At 39.5% G+C, this 15,342-nt stretch overlaps 1 protein-coding gene across 2 annotated transcripts in view; it reads right to left on the reverse strand.

Moving 5' to 3' along the window:
- The window catches only part of CORO1C (coronin 1C), a 60,199-nt gene that overhangs the window by 12,791 nt on the left and 32,066 nt on the right, over nt 1-15,342 (reverse strand). For both annotated transcript variants that reach the window (XM_087828745.1, XM_016208743.2), the window contains exon 3: nt 8,610-8,732. In XM_087828745.1, the coding sequence (XP_087684871.1) occupies nt 8,610-8,732 (123 nt within the window). The remainder of the gene's footprint in view (nt 1-8,609; nt 8,733-15,342) is intronic.

Consider the following 15,342-nt stretch of genomic DNA (forward strand, 5'->3'; position numbering starts at 1 on the left):
ATCTGATAAGGGCCTTTTATCTAGAACATACAGAGAACTTCTACAACTCAATAAAAGGAAAATAATCCCAATTTTTTGAATGGGCAAGGAATCTAGACAAGCATTTCAAGGAAGGTATTCAAATGTCGAAAGAACACAAGAAAAGCTGCTCGATATGTTTAATCATTAGGGAAGTGGGAACCAAAACCACAGTAACACATCACCTCACATCCACCAGGAGGCTGGAATGGAAAAGACAGATAACAAGGGCTGGCGAGGATGTGGATGAACCAGAAAGTCCTCAGACACCGGGGCGGAAGGTCGCAGGCTGCAGCACTGCACAGACAGCCTCGGAGCTCCTCAAATGACAGAGCATAATTACCACGCAGCCCTGCAATGCTGCTCCTAGGTCTCTACCCAAAGGAGACGAAAATATATGCCCATGCAAAACTTGTACATGGATGTTCACAGCAGCGGCATCTGTAACAGCCAAAAGGCAAAAGCAATCCAAATGTCCAGCAACTGACAAAAGCATAAACAAAATGCAATGCCTCTTCAGGCAATGGAATACTATTTAGCCATAAAAAGGAACGAAGTACTGATACACGCTACAACATGGACAGAGCTTCTAAGTATTATGCTAAAGTAAAAGATGCCAGTCACAAAAGACCACATATGGTAGGATTCCACGTATATGAAAGGTCCGGAACAGGAGAAGCTATAGAGAAGAAAGTAGACTGGTGGTGGTTTAAGCTAAGGAGTTGGGGGGACGGTGATAGCGCAAAGGTATGGGGTTTCTTTTGAAGGTGGTGAAAATATTCTAAAATTGTCTATGGTTGTACATATCTGCAAATATACTAAAAGACATTGAATTGTACACTTTAAATGGGTGAACTATATGTAAATTATATCTCAATAAAGCTGTTTTAAAGTTCCTCTTGCTGGGTGAAAACTCAGAAGATTTGCCATATCCTAACTGGGGACATGCCTGAGCAGCAGGGAGAGAAAGGCACAGAAAAGCATCAGAATGTGAGAAACAAGAAACTTTATGTTTAACAATGGGAGGCCTGGGTTTCCAAAGACTTACGAACCACCCTCCGAGAAGAAAGGGTCTGAGTCACAGATAAGCTGAATGGCGCCAACAGCCCTGTAGAAAACCAGATATTAATACTTAAGTTTGTGAAAGGGCTCAAATTTAAAGTAACTGTCTTCTTACATATGAAGATTAAAATAAGTAATCTAGCAGCAAAAAAGATTTTAAGGAACTAGTTCATGAAAAATTTAGAACTTGCCAATAAAAAGTCATGCTCAACAGTGCAACAAGTGAGAAACGGAATTTTCCTTTGTTGGGGATTTTTAAGAAGGAGACAAATGACTATCTGTTTTGAATTGCTTAGTGGAAGTCAGAGATCTGGATTTGAGGAGTGTTTAGGGTTCAACTCAGTTCTGTTGTCCTGAGAGAAATTAGAACAAAAAGTTTGCCATCCTAAAGAGTGGGAAAAAGTCACGAGTTAGGCCACCATTCATTTTTACAGCTAAATTCTGCCCCAGCTAAATACAACCCCTTATGCAAATCATGGCGAAATAAATATGGCTTTTGAAGGCCCAAGTTTAGGATGTCACCTATTTCTGCTGAACACTCATCATTCAGCAAAATTTAAACAAGGCAGGTACAGACACACATAGCAGGCAAACGAAACCTGCCTTGTCTCTCTCTGTCCCTCACCCAGACCACAGCCTCTCCCGTGGGAGACTGTGGGTTTCCGCTCCCCTTCCCCACCTGCCCAGCACTACATAATGCTTTCATCCTGACATGCACTATTTTTATTAAAGGGCTTATGATTAGTAAAACAGCTCCAAATTCAACTTGGCTATCTGAATATAAAGGGGAGCTAAAAATTTGAACAGAGAACAGAAAATGACTACTAATTTGACCAAAGTGTGAAGTCAACAGAGAAACAAATGAAATGAGACTTGAGTGACTCAACAGGAAATGCATCCTGACAACTGAAAGAGTGGTGATACCACCTGCTATCTCCAGATGGCACCATAACCAAGGGCTGCTGGGTTTTCTTGCAAGGATTGCAAAACCTCTGTGCCTGAGTGAACACGATGAAATAAACAGTGCGTTTTCCAAGTCCCTAAATGAAGGGAAGTGATGGGAGGCTGTGGCGAGAATCGGCATTTCCAGCTTAAATATTAGGGCATAAGCGGAGCTTATCAGGGAAAGTCACCTTTCCCTTTCTCTAGCTTCTTCATCCATCTTCTCTCCTTGGATTGTGAAGAAATTTTAATGATGAAGCAAAACATTTATTATATAATTTGCAGAATAAAGAAACTCCATTTCTTCTATATGTCACTTCTGGGAGATTCAATGGTTCCTTCAACTAGGTTTATGCAGTTAATATAGGTACCTAACCCATTTTACTACCTCACACATTCATGCAACACATTTCTTTCTTTCTTTTTCCATTAAAAGGGACTCTTATCCTTTGCGACAGCATGGATGGAATGGAGAGTATTATGCTAAGCAAAATAAGCCAGTCAGAGAAAGACAAATACCATACGATCTCACTAATATGTGGCATCTAATGAACAAAATAACCTGATGAACAAAACAGATCCAGAGGCCTGAACACCTGGAACAGACTGACAAATGTCAGGGGGGATGGGGGTGAGAAGGACTGAATAAAGGGAGGTGAAGGGATTAGCTAAAGACCATATATGCATAGCGCATGGACACAGACAACAGTGTGGGGAGGGCCAATGGAAAGGGGGTCTGAGTGGAGGTGGGCAACACATTTCTTGAGTAGCCACCATGAGGCAGTCCACTACCAGGTAATGTGGGAAGGGATGAGGAAAGAGGAGACTTCCAGGGGACTGAAAACCAAAGACGGCAAAGGCAAGGGGTGTGACGCAGAGGGTTAGGGCGTGGGCTCTGGGGCCAAAGAGATCCCGGTTCAAATCCTGCCCAGGCCGCTTACTGTGAGGGTCCTGGGCAAACAACTCAGCACCACTGTGCACAGAGGCAACAGCAGTGCCTACACTTCCTCGGGCTGCTGTAAGTATTCAATGGGTTAATAAGGCCCTTAGAACAGTGCCTGGCATACAATCAGTGCCCCAAAAATGTAGAGACAGTATAGAGGAGTGGTTAAGAACACAGGCTCCAGAACTAGAACAGACTGTTCAAGTCCTGATTCGGCTACATATCAGCTGTATGACCATGGGGACCCTCACTAACCTGTCTGGGCCTTAAGTCTCCTCACCTATTAAATGGGAGTAATAATAAACCTGCCCTCACTGGGTTGTTTTGAGGACCAATGTGGTAATATGACCCTAAAGCGTTTAGAACAACCCGGCTGGGTGTGGCTCAGGGGTTGAGGATCACAGGAGGTCAGGGCACATGCCCAGGCTGCAGGCTCAATCCCCAGTGGGGGGCATGCAGGAGGCAGCAGATCAATGACTCTCTCATCATTGATGTTTCTCTCTCTCTCTCTCTCTCCCCCCCCTTCCTCTCTGTGAAATCAATAAAGATAAATTTTTAAAAAATAAAGCGTTCAGAATGATGCACGTGTTATTACAAGGAAACCAGTGTATGTAACCAAGGCTACGCTGGTATAAGCCAAGTGCTGAACGAAAATACAAGTGTCATGAGGTATATCCAGGAAGGCTCCATAGGGAGATGACCTGACAATAAAAGGAGTTAGGTGACAGGAGGAAGGAAAGAAGGAAGGGGATGATGAAGGAAGGAAATCAAGTACCCAGTTTCCAAATAAAACGCACAGACGCATAGAGCAATTTTCTAAAAAGTGAATGCACCAAGGAGGCTGGCTGAGTGGCTGACAGGAAAAAGGCCAGAGTAACAGCACAGGCATGAGGATTTACAGTGGGAGGGGAAGGTGACTGGAAAAGCCTGTAAAACTAAATGAAAAGACCATGGAACCTTTGCCTCCACTGGTAAAGGTGGTGGTGGTCTCCACTGTGGACTGTGGAAAGAGCCTGCAGAGCGGTCAGTCTCTCCACACGAGGCATGCACCCCCTTGGTTGGTGCCCGCTGGCCCTACTCAAAGGCCTGTCACTATGCACTCTCTGCCCTCTTAGGACTGTCTGCTGATCCGGGCACTGGCCTTGCAGTTTGGCCTGAAGAGGTCTTGCTGTCCGCAGCACCAGGACAACAAAGCAAAAATGCCACTTGGTACATCGTCAGGATTTGTGTGCACGATCTGGGACACAGCCTGGCATGGAAGGGTGCTGGCCTAAATGTCAGCAGATATACGGCTCTGTCAGAGCTGGGACACTAACTGGCCATGTTTCATTAAAAAGGGAACTTCGCTTCTTAGAGCCCCGATTTCCTTGTTTGACACTGGGGACAGCATCAGCTCTGCTTCCTCACGGGTTACTGGAAGGGTCAAGTGAGCTAAAACATTTTGCATACCCAAGCACTACCTTAATATGAAATACTCAAATAGGGTGACCTTTGACAAAACTGTCACTCCCTGGGCCTGTGTTTCCCGAGTTGTAAAATGGGAGAGATTTCCGCCTGACTTTGCTGGTGCAATGATTCACTGTAATCATGCATGTAAAGGCTTAAAAACAGTGCTTGGCAAGAAACAGTCCCTACTATATGTTCATGATTATTTTTCTTGCTGTTACTATGACCACCGTGAATTTTTAAGTCTGAACATCATAATTTCTTAGAATGAGTCTTATCTTCAAGTTAATTCAGCACTGTGCCCAACAGTCTAATTTATATCCAAAATACCACGTGTATGAAGGCTCAAGTTCACCTAGGCCACTTAGCACAGATGAGGACAACTCTGATCTCTAGGCAGGTCCCTTAGCTTTGCTCTGCTCCAGGGATACAGGCTCTAATACCCAGCAGCTTTTTCAAAACCATGTAATGGGTAGAGAGGAAAAGGTATCACACATCCCCCACTGTGCCAAGTGGGCATCTCAGCCCAGCAGGGACTGGCAGCTCTATCCCCCTCCATTTGGCTTTTCATTTTTGTTTTTTAAATAATAATGTGTGTTCCTGAAATTTTCTATTTGGACGACACATTACTATGGCAGTGTTTTGTTTTGTTTTGAAAGAAAGGGAAAAACACAATCAGTCCCAAGGGCTTCCAGATGAAAAAGTGAATCAACCAGTGAAAACCCATCGTGGTTCTGGAAAAAACAACTTTAAGCACATGTTCAGGAACTGCTGTGTCACCGGCATCTCCTTCACATGTGAAATTCTGAGTACGGAAAAGGGGCAGCTCAAGAAAACACTTCCCACAATCAACACGGAAAATTAAGAAAGAGGTTTCTCACAAGTAGTAATTTTATTTTATTTTATTTGCAAGTAATAATTTTAAAGTGCAGTTTGCTTGATGGCTTTATTTCTCAAACACGGTGCAAATTTAAAGTGGACACAAAGTGTTTCCAGACACTGCTCCCCAACGTTAAACACCCATCATGAACTTGCTACTGGGCTAGGCACTAGAGTTACAGCCATAAAAAGGGCTATTTCTCCCAAAGGCCCTATTTTTTAAATGCTAAGGAAACCAATTCCAAAGGGAAAATGAAGGAAAAGATGATCTTAAGAGACAGGAAGAGACTTACAGATTCTGTAGCAGCTGCAGAGCAGCATAATCCCCTACAGATCCACTAACCCCACGGGGCAGGAGGCACAGTCACGACATTCATAAATGAACCATGACATTAAAACAACATTAGTTTTGGGAAAATCAAGAGCTGGGAGCTGGGGTCTGATTTGCCAAGGCTATAATACCTACTGGCAAATGGCCCAGATGTAATCTGTACAAAAAGGAAATGACATGAAGCCCTGCTGAAGCACTGAGAGGGACAGGATCCTGAGGAACGCGCTCTCACCACCAACTACAGCAGCACTTCCATTTTTACTTGAGGACAAAAACTGTATGAGGAAAATTTACAACAGAAGCAAAAATGTGTAAAATAGGGAGTTTGTTTTTGTGTGAGGCTAATTTGGGAGAATGGAAAAGTGTCCCTTTAAACTTGATTATTGGGACTATTCAGACCACCTAGCTGCAGACAGATAAGACACTTACTCTGCCTTCAATCTTCCCTTCTCCCAGACTCTGCAAGAAACAATTATGCAACTGTGCTGAATTAGCCATTTTTAAAATTCGTGTTTGATTACTACCCTGCAGGTAAGGGACAATGTTGAATCAATACCATCCACAAAACTCAAGTTGGCTGCTCTTTGTATTATTTAAAGCACAGTTCTTTTCTTGGAGCTAAAATTTTCCCAAGTACAATACCAGTAGCCAGATTCTCGAAAACTCTCTATGAGAAGATACTGGAGAAAAAACCCTCACAGTACCAAAAATATGGAAAACCGAGGAGTGAAGCACAGTTTCCAGGAGGAAGGTTCATGAAATTGCACTTGCTGGGATAGAACATCACTTGAAATAGCAGTTGCATTGAAAGCAGTACCTTACATGCATCTGAGATTAGTGTGTGCATACTGTCAAAGAGCCGATGAGCTAGATCAGGATGGTCTAGTCATCCTTGGAGTCCTTGAGAACCAGGGTTCTTAGTGTGGAAGAAAGGCTAAAGAGATATGATATTAAAGAGCTTACATAAAAACTCTATAGCCCTGAATTTTAATTGGAAATATTAAAATGAAGTCATAAGAATTACATCTTTAAACATATATGTATATTCTGGCTCCATTTACTACAGTCTTTTAAAAAAATTTTTTTGTTTTTCAATTGCAGTTGACATTCAATATTAGTTTCAGGTGTACAGCATGGTGGTTAGACATTTATATAACTTATGAAGTGAGCCCCCCTCCCCATCAGTCTAGTACACAACTGACATCATACATAGTTATTACAATGTCTTAAAAACAATGATCACCATGTAACAATGAGCATCCCTAGCACCCAGACTGTGACCTAGAAATACCATTTTCTATTAAAAGAAACCAAAGTTTCTGAGAGAAATGGCTAATTTGAGGCGTGGGGCAAAAGATGCCCAGGATGAGCCCAGGACATCTTAGCATCCCAAACAGTAAGGGAGTGATCAAGACCAGGCAGGGTAGTCCCTTTGTAATAAACCACTGAACTCATTTAACTCACTTCACTGGACTCACTAAACTTTAGTGTGTTTTATAATAAAAATATGTTTTTTAAAGGGGCAACATGACCAATAATCTGGAGGCAGAAAGAGATGCATCAAACCTGCTTCTTCCAGAGAGGTCAAGACTCTCAGTCAGTTTAAGATTTTGGCATTAGGTCGAAATACTGTTCCTCTGCCTAACCAAAATGCGTCTGCGGCCATGAAAATGACCAATTTAGCAAGGCACATTAAACGGAACAATTCCTTTTAACAACAGCATATTTCTTTAATACACTCTGGCTGCCAACATTATGAGATCACAGGAGGAGTTATCCTCAGCCAAACGTCCATGAGGAAAAATGAGTAGATGTTTCAATGACACAGTTTAGGAATTAACTTGTTTACGTAAAATATTTTAATTAATAAAGGCTTCCAAACGATGTTTCTAAGTCTGGTTCAGTCCCCAGGAAATGGAGAGGGAAATAAAAGCAGCGGTCCCCTTGGCTCCTCACCTGACGAATGAGGGACTGCCTGCAACTTAATGACTACACCTGCTTCAGCACTTGTTTTGGGTCTCCCCATCTGCGCCAGCTTAACCTTTTCTACACATGTTGGACTAAGATTAAAAATTGATCCAAACCAGTAATTACTAAGACTAAGAAGAACATGATCAAGAAGAAGCAGCATTACATTAAAAAGTACCCCAGCCCTGGCCGGGTGGCTCAGTTGGTTGGAGCATCTTCCCATGCACCAAAGGGTCGTGGGTTCAATTCTCAGTCAGGGCACATACCTAAGTTGTAGGTTTAATCCCCAGTGGTTGGGGGCACATTCAGGAGGCAACCAATTGATGTTTCTCTCTCACATCAGTGTTTCTCTCCTCCCTCCCCTCTCTCTCAAATCAATAAAAACACATACACCAAAAAAAATTAAAAAAAAAAAAAGGTTACCCCAAAGCCTGATTTCATATGTAACCTACTTTTGGAATCCAAATGAGGGACTATAAAGAAGTTACTTTAAAAATCTTTCAAAATGTTTGTACAGTTGCACAAAAAGGACTTTCTTAACCAGGGTCCATGAGACAGAACACATCTTCTGACATTAGCTTGGAAAGAAGTACTTGCAAAAACTCTTTACTATCTCTCAGTTCTGTCACATATTCCATTTTATCTGTATAACCTTTGGGATCTTATTTCACTGCAAAGTACAATTCTTAGCAGTGTTTTCTTTCTTTTTTAAGGGGAGAGGACGGGGCACATCATCCAATGGCATTCACAGAATTACTGGAAAGTCATTTCAGCTTCTCTAAAATCTTCCCACAGAACTGTCAAGCACATACAAACACACACTCATACAAAAGAAGAAAAAAGAAACATAGTACTTTCATGTCATTAAATCTTGTATAACCCAATGGGCAATCAAAACTGCTACAATTTTGTGCTTTTCAAGCCTCCACACACACACACAAACACTCTCTCTCTCTCTCTTTCTGGAAGCAGGAGGTGAGTCTCACTGGTCTGTGTGCATGCTACTTCCTGGGAGCTTACCATAACCGTGCAGTCCTCTGAACCGCTGGCAATGACCTGATCGTTATGTGGGCACCAATCTATGTCAAGCACTGGTCCTGTGTGGCCACATACCGTAGGGTAGGATTTGTCGATTCGACCAGTCTGAAAGTAGGGAGAAACAAATTTACTATGTAACATCAATACCAGAGTTTGTTTTCTTAGACCCATTCCTCCTTTATCACCTCCACCCAAAACTCTCAATGGTCTACACAGGATGACCTGCATATCAGTGTCAACTAGTAAGAACTGTTAATTTTCATTTCTAAAAATAGTTACTACTAAGGACACTCCACCAAATTAAAGATCCAAATTTCTAGTACCACAAAGAATTTAATCAACTGCATTAATAGACATAGCAAGAGAGAATACAAGTCTTTTACCAAAGTATTTTTCTATGATAGCCAAATTATAAATTATACATGTATTTCTGCTATAAAAAAGAAACATGGTATTATTCAAAATGCAAAATATAACTTTTAATATAATAAGTTAATATTCTTGAATACACAAAATAAGTTCTGGAAATGAAAGCACTGTGAGCAAGCAAAGTTAAGGTAATAAAAAGAAACGCTTTGACTATTGCTTAGGGACTAAAGGACATACTATGTTTTAATGTCTGTCTCTCAGCCGTCTTCAATCAACAGAAATGCCAGCCAGACAGCATAATTAAATTAACATCAGCTTAGATCTCATCCATTATCCAGTTCCACATCTCATTAAAAATACTATTTTTAATGTTGGTCATAAGTAGCCAATCACAATTTGTTCATAGTACACATTTAAATCAAACAAGCTGACTTGGCTTAGACCATTTTTTGTGTTAACCAGGACAAATGCTGTTTTAACAACAGGTGTACAAAAGGTACTTCCTTTTCAAACAGGTTAATGCCAGTCCATGCTGAGGCTCTACCTGTCCTAACAGCAGGTCAACAACAAAAAGGAATCACTGAAACACAAAACTGAACTCCTTTTTTGTTATTGTTGCACTCTTGTTATGGCAAGAAATCACAACACTGGGGCAGGATTCTTGGCAATATTTCAAGATCAATAAATTCTATGATTTCTCCACTTTGACGTAGCTACGGAAATCTCCAGAGAAGCAGTATGCTAAAGTGCAAAGGCCATCAGCTCCAGAGTCAAACAACTATGGTTCCAATGCAGGTTGTACTGCTTAAACAGTGGGTGGCCTTAGGCAAGTCACGAAATTTCTCTGAACTTCAGATCATCATCTGTAAAATGAGTAACAATAATACTTATTTCCTAGGATTACTGTGAGGATTAAATAAGAGAATGTTTTTAGATAAATCATAACTTAGTATTACAATTATCTGTACAAGGGATGTAAAATCTAAGTATAGTACCTAGAATAAAGTAAATACTTAATAAAAAAAAAACTACTGTCACTTACTATTAGTTCTTCAAGCATAGTATGTTAATTTACTCCATTCTTAAGAATTAAAAATATTTGCTACCTGTGCATTTTTAGGGGCCAAACAGTGTGCTGAGTGTTGCAGATATAGAAGTGAACAGGACAGCCCTATCCCGGCTAAGCATGGAGTGCAGGGAGAGGAGAGAAGACATTTAAACCAACAATTAAAGTGCATCATGAGACATGCCCCACCAGAACAGGAACAAGGGTGGCAGGAACACAGAAGGGCAAGGGCATTCAGGCTTGTGGGGGTCATGGTCTTTGGGGTTGTTTCCTGCAGAGAAAAGTTAGTTCTAAGTTGAGTTGCAAAGATGAATGGGCCTGTCTACAGACCTATGGCCTGAGTTATTTTACATGTTTTCCCCTTTTTCTTGCAAAACTAATTAACTCTACTTCGGCTCTCCTGAATTACATCCCCCAAAAGGGGAGATAAAAGAAAACGCCAATGAACAAACACAATATTATACAGAATCTAGGTGTTGTAAGAGAAGCCACATGGGTCATTTACAGGCAGCAAAGCACCAATGGTTCAGAACCAGACTGTCTGGGCTGGAGTTATGGCCAAAACAACAGTGAACAAAATACCTGGTAAATGTAAATAGGCATTGACTATAAAACAGTAGTAATAACGACTAATTGAGATACAGATAAAACAAGGCAGACTAAAATATTAGGCAATAACATGTAAGATAGAAAGAGATACGACCAGAGTTCAAAGGTTTCAGGGTCTTTCTCTAAAGAAAGGCAGAAAAATTGACTAGTTTTAGACTTTGAGCCATGTAAGCATGGAAATTAAGGGTAAACGCTAAAGGGAAAGAAAATTTTAAATTCATATATAAGTGGACCCATGCAATTCAAGCCTGTGTTGTTCAAGGGTCAACTATTTTCAATCTGAGGTTAAGAATCCGAGTATGTGGTGGGCCAACTAGTAGTTATGGGCAAATGTTTTTTTACTGCAAGGGAGGTTGGATCAACAGTACATAATTTCCAAAAGGTGTGCAGAGTGGGAGGGAGGTTGGTGAAATAAAACAACATATTCAATCCAAAGGAAAGAGGAAAAAAAATTTTAAAGGCAAGAAAAAGCGTGAAAACTAGAAAGCACAAAATAAGATGATAGAAATAAAACTAACTATAAATCATGAATTGTGGTAAATACAAATGGCTTAAATTTACCAGCTAGGGTGTCTCAGATTAGATTAAAACCAGTTACAAGACACATGTTTAAAATGATGACACCAAAGGCAACTAAAGGAGAGGCTATAAAAATATATACTAGATAGTTATACTAGAACAAACAGACTTTAAGATAAAATACATTATTAAGAATTAATGTCACATTTTAACATTTAAATAAACAATTTACAGGGAAGGTATAATCACTATGAACTTTAAACTCATCTGACTACATAGCTTTCAAATTTATTAAAGCACAGAAATAGACAGGGCTTGCCTTAAGGAAAAGATTCTTTTACTAGGGAAGTTATAGGCCTCAGGCTCGACTACCCACTATGACCTGTGCAGTTAGGAATTATGATCAGATCACCCTGTGAGGTTATCTTTAGTTAGATTTATTACAGAGCCCCTTTTTGTCCACAAGAACTACAAGAAGGAATGACAATGCTATAATCTTAAGAGATTTTAATAAATGTTTAGGAGATCAGGCAGACAGACGAAATTAGTATAAATATAAAAGACAAAAGTAACAAGCTTGATCTAATGCATATACACAACCTTATAGCCAACATTTAAAACACACATTTGTTTCAAGCAAACATTAAACATTTTTTAAATGATTAGGACACCACAAAGCAAATCTCGAAAAATACCAAGGAATCAATATCCTATAAAGCATGTTCTGAGTACAATGCAATACAATTAAAAACAGAAAAATATAAACCAAAACTCACCAATGCATCTAAAAAATTTTTAATTTACTAAATAATTCACATAGAAAATTATAATGCCCAATAGAAATTTAAACTGATCAATAAATACATGACTGCGATATGGTGATTTATAAGATAGTTTGGTCTTCACCTATAGTTCCTCTTCACAGCTCCCAAAACCCTTAAAATTTCCGGTGTTGAAAGTAATAAAGGTGCCTTTTGCTATGCTAATGAGGTGACTTTTGGATCCCATCCAAGGGTGGGGGCGAGTCTTCGGGAGATCCAACCATGTGATTAGAGGTTTGGAACTTTCAGTCCCATCCCCTTACCTCTGGGGAGGGCAGAGGGACTAGAGATTGAGTTCAACTGCCAATGGCCAATGACTTAGTCAATCATAATATGTAATAAGCCTCCATAAAAACCCAGGAAGACAGATGGCTGGTGTCTTAGGGAGCACTTCCCATGCCACTATGCCGGCCCCAAGCTCCACGGGATAGAAGCCCTTTGATGGGACCTCACCCTATGTATCTCTTCATCTGGCTGCTGATTCTTATTCTTTAATATCCTTTGTAATAAATCAGTAATCTGGCGAGTAAAGGAGTTTTCCTGTGTTCTGTGAGCCATTCTAGCAAATTAATCAAGCCCTTGGAACATCCAATTTGTGAGTCAGAAGCACAGGTACTAGTGACTAGCATCTGAAGCATGTGTTGGGGGAGGGGACAGTCTTCTAGGACTGAACCTTTAACCTGCAGAATGTGATGCTATCTCTGGGAAGACAGTGTGGGAATTGGAATGAATTCTCCAACACCCAGCTGGTGTCTGAGAATTGCTCGCTGGTGTGGAGAAGCTTCCATGCACACAGAGAAATTGAGTCTGGGAACCCTTTTCAATGACATATTAAAAGATGGGATATAGCTAAAACAGATCTTAGGGAAAATTTTATAGCCTTAAATGCATATATGAGAAAAGACTGAAAATTAATGAGTTAAGCACCTAACAGGAGAAGTTAGAAAATAAACAGAGTAAACCCAAAGAACATAAAATTATGAGAAGAAATTAACATGAAAGAAAATAAATAATAAACTAAATCAACAAAATTAGATATGGAAGACAGAAGGCTTATACAAACACCAAAAATTTAAAAAGGGACATAATACAAATATGGTAGAAATTTAAATGATATGAAAACACTGGAAATAACATTTGATAATAAATTTGAAAAGTCCAGATGAATTAAGCAATCTCCTAGATAAAAATCTAACTTATCAAAATTTTTTCAATAAAGAGAAAACCTAAATAGACCTATAACCATATAAGAACCAGTTAAGTATCATTCCAGACAGCCCCATAAGTCAAAAGCAGTCATTAAATACCAAAAATCACTAGGCCCAGGTGGTTTCACAGGTGAACTTTACCAAACATGCAAACAAATGGTCCCAGAAAATAGAAAAAAAATAGGAGCACCATTAAACTCATCACATAAGGAATGTACATCTTGATACGAAGGATGGTATAAAGAGAAACATAAGTCTATGAGACTTACAAATATTGATGCAAACTTCCCTAAAAAAAAAAAAAAGTAAGCCAAATTCAGCAGTGTGGGCTGTTCTCAAAACCCATAAGCAAGTGGAAAGACAAGCTACAGAGAGAAGATATGTATGCAACATGCAGTCCTGACAAAGTCAACAGCACCCTAGCAGAATCATGGGCAAGTGATTTGAGTGGAGAATCCACAGGGAAGGAAACCTGAACAGCCAACAGACGTATGAAAAGATAATCTCATTGTAATCAGGGAACTGCAAATTAAAACAATGAGGTAACATTTTATACCTATTAAAACTGGCAACAATTTAGAAGTCTAAATACAAGTGCTGGCAAGCATGTTGGGAAAGAGGAACTCATAAAAACTGATCACCGGAGAGACTATCCTACTCCAATGCCCTTTTGAGAGCAATCTGGAAATAGCTGGAGGTGAGGATGCCACCCCTCAGCAGTCCCGCTTCTAGGTGGTCTGTGAGAGGAAAGCCCCATATTCTGCACAAGGAGGATATTAATTGCAGCACTGTTGGGAATCGTGGAAAAAAAAAGACACACAAAACCAGAAGCAATTTAACTATCCTTCAGTATAGGAATAAATACCTTATAAAAATTTAACACAAAAAATAATAGTCTGTTTAGATATAAACACATGTAATAGAAGTACAAAAATATGATACATACCCACTTTGAGGAAACGATTACCTCTGGGGGAGGGAGAAGTAAAGGAGAATGGTATTTTAGCTACATCTGTTATACTTTATTGTTTTTCAAAAAAAAGATATGAAACAGACATGGCAAAACATCTGTTTCATCTTGTGGGTGAGTACACGAGTGTCCTATTATTTTATCTTTTGTTTGGTTTCCAAATTTAAAAAAAATAATAATACAATAAAGTTGAGAAACACATCAATGTCTTGTTACTAACTTAAACAATCTTTACTCTCAAGGAAAACAGTTTTCTATCTAAATTGTTTTATTTTATCCCAGGGTCTTTTCAGTCTTAGGCTTTCCCCAGCAAACCACGTCTGGCATCCTTAATGGCAAAGTACTGAATTCTGAACTTTCAAGGACACCAAATAATTTTTTTCAATTTGAGCTAAGAAGAGCTTTTGCTCAAACATAAAACAATGCTGAGGTTGATCTGGAAGTGCTAATACGAGTTCTTCTTAATTACATACTGAGAAGCTTTACTAAATGACTTTTTTAGGTTAAAATTAAGCAACCCTGGCTAAAAGTTAATAGCTATTAACCAGTATTTGTCAGTCAAATAAGATTTTTAATAATAATAATAAAGCATTTCTGCCAGTCTCAACAGCCCTGACAAGGCTACAGTATTAAAGCTCTAAAGAGTCCAATGTTTTTGTAGGAATTTGAATGTCATTTAAAGGGCAACTACCATATATTTCCCTCCTTTCTGTGAAAAACAAATAACAATAACAACTAACACTTCTAGAGTGTTTGTGTTACACGTTAGGAGCTGTTTAAAAGCCCTTATATCTTCACTCTCACAAGTACCTTTATGATATAGGTACTTTTTTAACCCCATTTTCTAAATAGAGAAACTGAGGTATAGGAAAAGTCAAGAGGCAGAGATCTAAAATATCACTAGATTTCTATAGGGAAAGAATTTCCACTAAGCCATGGGAATGTGAAAAAGGCATAAAAGTAATGCTGAAATTACCGGTAGCTGCTTATCAGAAACAAGGAGTTAATAAAAAATTATATCCTACAAACAGCTGCTGCCTCTGGTTGTGACATCATCATAAATCCTTACAACAAATAAAACAGGGAAAGTAGCATCATATCGCAGCACAACAGAAAGGGAACTGACTAAATGTCTGATAGTGATAAAGGAACA

The sequence above is a fragment of the Miniopterus natalensis genome, chromosome 20 (assembly GCF_054644295.1).
Source record: "Miniopterus natalensis isolate mMinNat1 chromosome 20, mMinNat1.hap1, whole genome shotgun sequence".
Taxonomy (NCBI): domain Eukaryota; kingdom Metazoa; phylum Chordata; class Mammalia; order Chiroptera; family Miniopteridae; genus Miniopterus; species Miniopterus natalensis.